The sequence below is a fragment of the Tupaia chinensis genome, unplaced genomic scaffold (assembly GCF_000334495.1).
Source record: "Tupaia chinensis unplaced genomic scaffold, TupChi_1.0 Scaffold000201_1, whole genome shotgun sequence".
NCBI lineage: Eukaryota > Metazoa > Chordata > Mammalia > Scandentia > Tupaiidae > Tupaia > Tupaia belangeri.
This window is the reverse complement of record NW_006159676.1, coordinates 2,435,791-2,445,585: the sequence shown is the minus strand read 5'-3', so window position 1 is coordinate 2,445,585 and position 9,795 is coordinate 2,435,791. Positions and strand designations below refer to the sequence as shown.

Sequence of the window (9,795 nt, the reverse complement as noted above, 5' to 3'; positions counted from 1 at the left end):
ACGCGGTGGGCACCTGTGCCCCTTGCCTTATAGGCACCGGGGAGCTGCGTGTTGGGGCAGGAGGCTGGAGCCATGCCAGTCTCCAGGGGGAGGCAGCCGGCCTGTGGCTGTGGGCATTTTCAGGCAGATTCCCCGAGCATGCCCACAGGTGCATGGGGAACGGAGGCAGGAGGGGCTGGGCCCCGTGAGTCTAGGGGTGGGGACAAGAGGGAGGCCGAGGGCCAGCGTGGGCGCTGCTTCCTGCACTGACCTCCCCCCCCTTCCTGCCGGCAGGTGTTTGAGAAGTCCCCGCTGCGGGTGAAGAACTTCGGCATCTGGCTGCGCTACGACTCCCGCAGCGGCACGCACAACATGTACCGCGAGTACCGGGACCTCACCACGGCCGGCGCCGTCACCCAGTGCTGTACGCGGCCCTGGGGCTGGGCAGGGAGGGCGCAGGCGCGTGGGGGGCTAGGGGTGTCCTGGGGTGCAGGTGGTGGCAGTATGCGGGGCCTATGCCATCCCAACCAGGCTGGGGGCCCTGGACCTCCCCGGGGGAGCCTGGATTCCGTGTCATGGCGTTTGCTGGAACCCCCTAGAACCTGAGCCCACCCCGGGTGCCCTCGGTGGTGACCAGCTCGCACCTAAACCCAAGGGCCGCGGTTTGCCGTAGCTGCGACTTAAACAGGGGTGCGGACAGCAAGCGGACCTCGTCGCCTTTGGGGAGCTGTGGCCGTGCCCCTCAAAGTGAATCTGGAGGTCCCACACCTGTGGCCACCCAGCGGCTAGTCTGCTGCACGCCGGGCGCCCGGGGAGCTGCGGGGCCTGGTGTGCGCTCAGTCACCCACTCCTTCCCCCACGACCGCGACATGGGCGCCCGGCACCGCGCCCGCGCCCACTCCATCCAGATCATGAAGGTGGAGGAGATCGCAGCCAGCAAGTGCCGCCGGCCGGCAGTCAAGCAGTTCCACGTGAGTGCCGGGCCCCGGGGGCGCTGACGCAGGGCCCTGGGGGGCGGCCACGCCTGGGTGCCCCGGGGAGCCCACTGGGGGGGCTGGAGCGCCCTCCTCACCCTCCTCCTCCTCCCCCTCCCAGGACTCCAAGATCAAGTTCCCGCTGCCCCACCGCGTCCTGCGGCGCCAGCACAAGCCTCGGTTCACCACCAAGAGGCCCAACACCTTCTTCTAGGCCCGGGGCCCCCGGGGCGGCCCAAATAAACTCGGACCAGCCAGTGCGCCCCGTCTGCTTTCTTTGCACGCCTGCCGGCTCAAGAGGCATAACGGGCGGGAGGGGTCGCGGTGCAGACAGGCTCGGCCTCTGCTGGGGTGGAGTGAGGCCCGGGACTCCCCCCACTCCCGCCAAGGTGCCCTCCCGCCTGCTCGGCCGACCCTGCCCCTCCCCAGGCCTCAGCAGTTTGCAGCCCGTTGTGTGACCATGGGCAGAGCTGTACTGCGGGCCACGGGGCCTGGGTTTTGTCACACTCCAGCCTCGACTCTCCATGAACTTTCTCTTTGTATTTGTGGTAAGAATTTGTGCACGTGGGCCCGCAGGTGACATGGGGGTTAAGGTGCTGGATCCCACGTGGGCAGACATCCCAAGGAGAATGGAAGGGGCTTGCCGCGTGACTGTTCCCCACGCTGGTGAGGGGTTCTCGCCTTACCTCTGGGGCCAGCAGGTGGCGTGATGGTTAAGGGCAGTGGACTCCCGCATGGCTGACCGAGGTTTGTGTCCTGGACCTTGCGACTTGCTTTTTCTTTTTTGCTCTGTCCCTCTCTGATCAAATTAAAATAAATAAATGAAGTTAAGTAAAATTCTTTTAAAACAATGTACGTGTGAAGAAGGGGAGCAGTCCAGCCGCACAGTGAACCCCCTTCTAGCCCTCACGGTCCTGGGTGTTCACGCGCTTGGCTGGCTAGGTTCCAGACAGTGGTCTCCTGTGGATCATCTGCTTTATTATTTAATTTGTATTCATTTGTTTTAATTTGACCAGAGAGAGGGAAATTGAGCAAGCAAGCCCTGGGTCCAAGACAAACCAGGGTTGGCCACTTGGGCCTTGACCACAGCACCCGCCAGGCCTTTCAGGTCACCAGGTCCAGGGCTCGAGCCATGCAATTGGCTATGTGGGATGGGATGCGGCTTCTCTGGAGCAGGGCTGCTCGCTGTACCCTGGTCCGATGGATGAGTGCAGGTCCCTGCTGACCCCCTGCCCCAGAGAATCCCAGGTGCTGGGATTAGAGTTAACCTCTTTCCTCGCGGGGCTTCTCCCCGGACAGGCGCTAGGGGGCACCCAGGGGATGTGGCTTCAGCCTTGGCAACCCTTTTGTCCAGTGCTGGTTGGGGGCCTGGTCCATGCTGGGTACCGCCCTAACCTTTCCTGGGCAGGTCACCTCTCACTGTGGACTTTTGTTTCCAGGAAACCTCTTAGGCCTGGAAAATTCCAGGCACGAAGCTAATCCAACCCTGGGGGTGGCTGCCCTAACTAAGCCCCTCAGCCAGGTGGGAGCTGAGCCAGGGGTGGGGGCTGGGGGGCTCTGGGGCATGGCCAGGAGTTCCTGGTGTCAACTGAAGGTCAGGAAATGCAGGTCCCAGGTGTGGTCCACAGGGGCTGCCAGCCTATCCCAGAGAGCTGGCATTGAGAGGAGGCAGCAGGGGGTCCGGGCTCAAGTCCAGAACAGGGACACAGCACCCCCCAGGATGGTTCCCAAATCCAGGCCACTTCAGACCTCTTGTGGAGTGTTGCAACACCCAGGAATCTGGAGAGGCACCTGGCAACTGTTCACACATGGTAACATGGACCCCCCAGGCCACTGCGGAAGCCTTCCCCCCCCACACACACACACCTCTTTGTCACCCTAGTCCTGCAATGGCCGGATTCCCTGGAATGGCCACCACAGGTGTCCCTGGGTTGGCACTCTCTCTCGGGCTTCTAAGCCATGTCATCCACGTGGCTGTGCTAAATTTGGTTTCGCCACCAGACATTCTAGGGGAATACTGCCTGGTGTGTCACTGTGTCCTTAAGGTGGTGGGGACAGCCTCAGGGAACATTCGTTAAAAGAATGGTGGGGGGACCAGCAGTTAGCATAATGGCTATATCACTGGACTCCCGTGTAGTCGACTATAGTTTGAGTCCCGGACACGGCTTAAACTCAGGCCGGGTACATGTGCCCGAGATCCCGAGAGGAGAATGGAGGAGAAAGAATTGCGGTGTGGCCATCTCTGTCTCTCTCACACGCTCTAGAGTGCACACGCTCTAGAGCCAAAACCTCAAAAAAGTTACTTGATCTTATTTATTCATTTATTTATTTAACTTTGGCTGGGGGTGGGAGGAGGAAGAAAGCAAGCCTCCAGTTCTGGGACTCAAACCGTGGTCGGCCATATGGGAGTGTCTAGCCCCTTAGCCACCATGCCACCTGCTGACCCCAGGAAACATTTTGGAATATATTTAATTCCATTTGTTATTTTTAAATTTGTCCAGAAAGAAAGGAAAAGGGAGACAGCAACCCGCCAGCCCCAGGACTTGAACCATGGTTAGCCATTTGGGAATCCAGTGCCCTCAGCCATCACCACCTACCAGCTCCCAGGCAGCATATTTTCTCATAGATAAAAGAATGGGGGGAGACACCAGACAGTGCTATAAGAGGGTCCCTGGACCTTGGGGCACAGACCTGTACCCACAGTCCTAACCGATGAGGTGGGTCAGTGTGACAACCCCATTGGGAAGGCTACTCTCCAAAGCAGACAGGTGGGACCCTGAGAAGGGCAGCCATGTGCCCTAGGGATCCTCCAGGCCTTTGTCCCCGGGGCCACAGCCTGTCCTCCAGTAGGGAGAGCTGAGGCGTGGAGGTCAGTCCCCTTTGAGGGAACCTGGAGCCCCTGGCTCCCTAACCAAACCAGGCATCCACTCATCCTGCCATCGCCTCAGTCTTCGTATCTCCATCCATCCAAAGACCCCTCTGTCATCTAAACACCCACCTGCCAAGTCCGCATTCCAACCATTCGCAGATCCTGCACTGTGAAACTGCCTCTCTGTCTCTGTCTCCCCATCTACCCATATCCACCCATTCGCCCATTCATCCATCCTGCCATCCCATCCACCCATTCACCTATCCTCCCATCCATCCGTTTACCCATCCACTCATCTATCTATCCTGCCATCCATCCATCCACTCATCTACCATTCACCCATCCACCCATTCATCTGTACCCATCAGCCATCCAGCCATCCGGCCTCTATCTTCCCATCTGTTCATCTGTCCATCTATCCACCCACCCATCCCTTCATTCACCTATCCTACCATCCACCCATTCTTGTTTTTTTTTTTTTGGAGAGGTTTTTGCTATAGGGCACGTGCGCTCGCCAGACAGGGACAGACCGAGACAGAAAGACAGAAAGCGAGAAATCACCCCCCAGGGGGGATGGCCAAGCCGCAATCCCTTCTCCATTCTCCTCTCGGGATCTTGGGCACGCACGCACACACGCCCGGCGTGAGTTTAAGCCATCGGGTCCAGGACTCGAACCTCGGTCAACCACATGGGAGTCCAGTGACATAGCCATTACGCTAACTGCTGGTCCCACATCCACCCATTCTTCATCTGTCCTACCATCCATCTGTTCATCTATCCACCCAGCTACCATCCCTTCATCTTCCCATATAGTCATCCATCCATTCATCTATCCACCCATTCTACCATGCATCCACTCATCTGTCCACCCACTCATCCACCATCCAGCCACTCATCTACCATCCCTCCATCTTCCCATCCATTCATCTATCCTATCATCCATACACCCCTTCATTTACTGTCTATCCATTCATCTATCCGTCTAGCCTGCCATTCATCCATTTATCTATCCATCCACCCATCAATCAATCTATCCACTGGTCCACCATCCCTCCATCTTCCCACTCATTCATCTATCCATCCGCCCTTCTACCATCCATCCACTCACCTACCATCCCTCCATCTTCCCACCCATTCATCTACCATCCTTCCACCTATTTATCAGTCTCTCCATCCATTTTTTCACACATCCATCAATCCATCCATTTACCCACTCATCTCCCCATTCCTCTACCATCCATCATCTACCCACTGATCCATTCATTTATTCACTTATCCACAAAAACTTCTCAAAAAAAAAAATAAAAGTATCTGGGACAGACCAGCAGATGGCGTAAAGATTACATCTCTAGACTCCCACGTGGTCAACTGCCTTTGGAGTCCCGGATCTGGTGGTTTAAAGCTCACACCAGGGGACCAGCAGTTGAAGTAATGGCTATGTCGCTGGACTCCCATGTAGTCAACTGTGGTTCGAGTCCCGGACCCGGAGGCTTAAACTCACACCAGGTGCCTGTGCGTGTGTGCCCAAGATCCCAAGAGGAGAATGGAGGAGAAGGGATTGCAACGTGGCCATCCTCCTGGGAGTGATTTCTTGCTTTCTGTTTCTTGGACTCACTCTGTCTCTCCAGGGCCAGTGCACATGCCCTATAGCAAGAATCTGGGGGGTAGGGGGAGTTCAAGGACAAACTGAAGTCTGATGACCTGGGTTCAAATCCCTGGTTGGGAGGGGGGGGGCAGTATGTTGTCACAAAAGGGGAATTGGTGTCCAGAGTCCACATGGGAGTCACTCAGGGCTACCTAGCAGGTCACGCAGGGACCAGCACAGCTTACAGTCCGAAACCATCTGCCATGTCTCCAGGGAGCCGTGGGGGCCCTGAGGATGCCCGTGTGGCACCCTGACACTGTCACAGCGTCCTCCATGCATGTCCTCCCAGCGCGTATCCTGGGTCCTGCTTGCCCCCCACTGAAGATTGGAATCGCAGTGTCCTGGACGGTGTGACCCTACTTCTCCCACCCCAGGGCTGTCCTCGCCCCCTCCCCAGCACAGGGGATGCCCCATTCACCCCGCAGGGGCCTCTTCTGGAATTCCAAAATAAGTCCCAAATCCACAGGCTTCTCCCCACCCCGAAGCCTCCACTTGGGATATAGCCAATTTTTAGAGATCTTGGGACCAGCAGGTGACATGGTGGTTAAGGCACTGGGCACTCCCACATGGACGACTATGGTTCTAGTCCCAGACCTGGTGGCTTGCTTTCTCACTTTCCCTCTCTCTGTGTGTGTCTCTCTCTGGTCAAATTAAAATAAATGAATGGGGGCCAGCAGTTGGCATTATGGTGGCTGAGGAGCTGAACTCCCACATGGCTGACTGTGGTTCGAGTCCTGGACCTGGCAACTTTCTTTCTCATTCTGTCTGGTCAAATAAAAAATAACAATAAATACAGTTAAATAAAATACTTCTTCTTTTTAACTTTATTTATTTATTTATTTATTTATTTATTTTGACCAGAGAAGGGACAGAGCAAGAGAGAAAGAGAAAAAAAGGGAAAGTGAGAAGGCAAGCCACTAGGTCCAGGACTCAAACTGTGGCCCCTAAATAAATATTTTTTAAAAATGAGTGAATTGGGACCAGTAGGTGGCGTGGTGGTTAAGGTGTTGGACACTCCCACATGACTGACTACGGTTCGAATCCCGGATCTGGCAGCTTGCTTTCTCACTCTTTCTCTCTCTCTGGTCAAAATTAATGAATAAATAAATAAAATAAATAATTATTTTAAAAAATAAAGGGACCAGCAGTTAGCGTAATGGCTATGTCACTGGACTCCCACGTAGTCGACCGTGGTTCAAGTCCCAGACCTGGTGGCTTAAATTCACACTGGGCGCATGTGCGTGCGTGCCCAAGATCCTGAGAGGAGAATGGAGGAGAAGGGATTGCAGCATGGCCATCCCCCTGGGGGGTGATTTCTCGCTTTCTGTCTGTCTGGCTGGCTGGCCAGCGCATGCGCCCTATAGCAAAAACCTCTCAAAAAAAAAAAAAAAAAAAAAAGAAAAATGAATGAATAAAATTAAGTTGAAATTATTATTAAAAAATAAAAAGAACTCTCAGCAGGCTCCTCACGTGCTCCAAGCTCATCCATGGTTCCCCAGCACCCTCAGAATAAAATCCACATCCTCCAGGGCTGGCAGGTGGTATGGTAGTTAAGGCACTGGACACTTCCACATTGATTGACCACGGTTCAAATCCTGGCCCTGGTGGCTTGCTTTCTCACTTTCCCTCTGTCTCTCTCACTCTCGTCAAATTAAAATAAATAAATACATAAGTAAATAAAGTCAAATAAAATAATTTTTAAAAGTTATTTAACTTTATTTATTTTAATTTGATCAGAGAGGGACTAAGTGAGAGAGAAGGAAAGTGAGAAAGCAAGCTGGCAGGTCCAGGACTCGAACCATGGTCGGCCATGTGGGAGTCCAGCGTCCTTAACCATGATGCCACCTGCCGGCTCCAAATAAAATTTTTTTAAAAAAATTCACACCCTTGGGAACCAGCAGTTAGCGTAATGGCTATGTCGCTGGACTCCCACGTAGTCGACCGTGGTTCGCGTCCCAGACCCGGTGGCTTAAAACTCACGCCGGGCGCGTGTGCATGTGTGCCCAAGATCCCGAGAGGAGAATGGAGGAGAAGGGACTGAGGCATGACCATCCCCCCTGGGGGGGTGATTTCTCGCTTTTCTGTCTCTCTGTCTCTCTCTGTCTGGCGAGCACACGGGCCCTATAGTGAAAACCTCTCCAGAAAAAAAAAAAAATCCACAACCTTCTGAGAGCCCCCAGAGACAACCGGTCACCTTCCTCCCATCTCCCCTCACCCCTGCCTGGCTGAGGTGGTCCAACCGCCTGGATCACCTGGCTGGATCTCAGACTGGTTCCTCCCAACCTCATTTCCTCTGCCCATCCTCCAACCCGGTCATCCTCTCTCTCTCTCTTTTTAATTTTTGCTCTAGGGTTCTTGCACTGGGGAGAGAAAACGAGAGAGAGAAATCGAAAAAACACCCTCCGAGGGGATGGCCACGCCACAATCCTGTCTCCTCCATTTCTCCGCATGTGTGCACACTCACCCGGCGGCACGTTCTCCAAGCTGCTGAGTCCAGAACTCGAACTGCTAAGTCAGCCATGAGGGATCCAGCCAGCCTAACCACCGCACCCCCGGCAGCCCTGCTCAGTCGTTCTCTGTCTGCAGGTCTCTGCCCACCTCAGGTGCCCCCTCCCAGAGGCCCCATGTAGAGGCACCTTCCCTCCAGGGTGTGGGTATCTCTCACTGTCACCTCCTGAGATTTTTTTTTTTTTTATATAGAAGAATTGTTTTTTTTAGGGGGCCAGCAGGTGACATGTTAGTTAAGGGCACTGGACTCCCACATGGACGACCATGGTTCAAGTCCCAGACCTGGAGGCTTGCTTTCCCTTTCTTTCTGGAGAGGTTTTTGTTGTTTGTTTTTGCTATAGGGCACGTGCGCTCACCAGACAGACAGAGACAGACAGAGAGACAGAAAGCGAGAAATCACCCCCCAGAGGGGATGGTCACGCCACAATCCCTTCTCCTCCGTTCTCCTCTCGGGATCTTGGGCACGCACGCACACGCGCCCGGCGTGAGTTTTAAGCCACCGGATCCGGGACGCGAACCACGGTCTACTACGAGGGAGTCCAGCGACACAGCCGTTACGCTAACTGCTGGTCCCATTTCCCAATAATTCTTTTAAAAAAAGAAAACAAAGATGGAGGACTCCAGGATCCTTTGCCCATCCTCCTGGCGTGGGCAGGGCTTCATGTCAACCTACCACGGATGCCCATTGGGCGGGCGCGGTGTCGCAGCCCCGGGAGAGGAAGGAGCCCGCCCTGCTGGGTGCGGGGGGCGGGAGCCTCTGGCCCGGCAGGAGGCCCGTGGGATGGCGCGTGCAGGCCGTAGACGGCCAGCAGGGGGCGGCAAAGGCTGCAGAGAAGGACTCGGGGCAGCGCGTCAAAGGACTGTTGGATCCAGGCCCATTACAGAGGAGGGAACGGAGCTAGGAGACCGGACCCAAGGGCACAGTTTTGTGTTTTTTTGTTTGTTTGTTTGTTTTTAGAGGTTTTTCACTATAGGGCGCGTGCGCTCGCCAGACAGAGAGAGACAGAGAGACAGAAAGCGAGAAATCACCCCCCCAGGGGGGATGGCCACGCTGCAATCCCTTCTCCTCCATTCTCCTCTCGGGATCTTGGGCACGCACGCACACGCATCCGGCGTGAGTTTTAAGCCACCGGGTCCAGGACGGGAACCGTGGTCGACTACGTGGGAGTCCAGCGACATAGCTATTACGCTAACTGCTGGTTCCCCCAAGGGCACAGTTTTGGGGGTTTCGTCATATGACCCCAGGCCACTGTCTTCCTCACCAAGAGCCTCCGTTTTCTTTTTTTTAAAAGGATTATGTTATTTAGTATTATTATTTTCCAATCCGATCAGCCAGAGAGAGAGAAAGAGGGAAAGTGAGAAAGCAAGCCACCAGGTCCGGGACTTGAACCATGGTCGACCATGTGGGAGTGTCCAGCGCCTTAACCACCACACCACCTGCTGGTCTCCTGCCTCAGTGTTCTTATCTATGTAACAGGAGCATGAGCAGCCCGCCTCTCCGAGTGGGTCTCCATTTATGTAGGTTCATAGTCACTGACAACCCCTCTCTGTGACCTTCCTTAGCTGCAATGCCTGGCATGAGGTCAATTCTCAATGCACACCTGCCAAAGGAATTAGTGAATGAAGAAATGAAAGAATAAAGGAAGATATGAATGAGATACTGGGTTTTCTTGGAAAGATTTTTGCTATAGGGTTCATGCACTCACCGGAGAGACAGAGAGATGAAAAGTGAGAGAAATCACCCCCAGAGGGGATGGCCATGCTGCAATCCCTTCTCCTCCATTCTCCTCTCGGGATCTTGGGCATGCACGCACACGCAC

At 54.8% G+C, this 9,795-nt stretch overlaps 1 protein-coding gene and 1 non-coding gene across 3 annotated transcripts in view; both read left to right on the top strand.

Annotated features, from left to right (window-relative positions):
* Positions 1–1,213, top strand: part of RPL18A (ribosomal protein L18a) — a 5,908-nt gene extending 4,695 nt beyond the window's left edge. For both annotated transcript variants that reach the window (XM_006147125.2, XM_006147124.2), the window contains 3 exons: positions 274–403; positions 841–950; positions 1,075–1,213. In XM_006147125.2, the coding sequence (XP_006147187.1) occupies positions 274–403; positions 841–950; positions 1,075–1,167 (333 nt within the window). In that variant the 3' untranslated portion in view covers positions 1,168–1,213. The remainder of the gene's footprint in view (positions 1–273; positions 404–840; positions 951–1,074) is intronic.
* LOC114007594 (small nucleolar RNA SNORA68) lies at positions 617–749 on the top strand. Its single transcript, XR_003549195.1, has one exon. It is a non-coding gene; the product is annotated as a small nucleolar RNA SNORA68 (small nucleolar RNA).
* Positions 1,214–9,795: the final 8,582 nt, after the last annotated feature.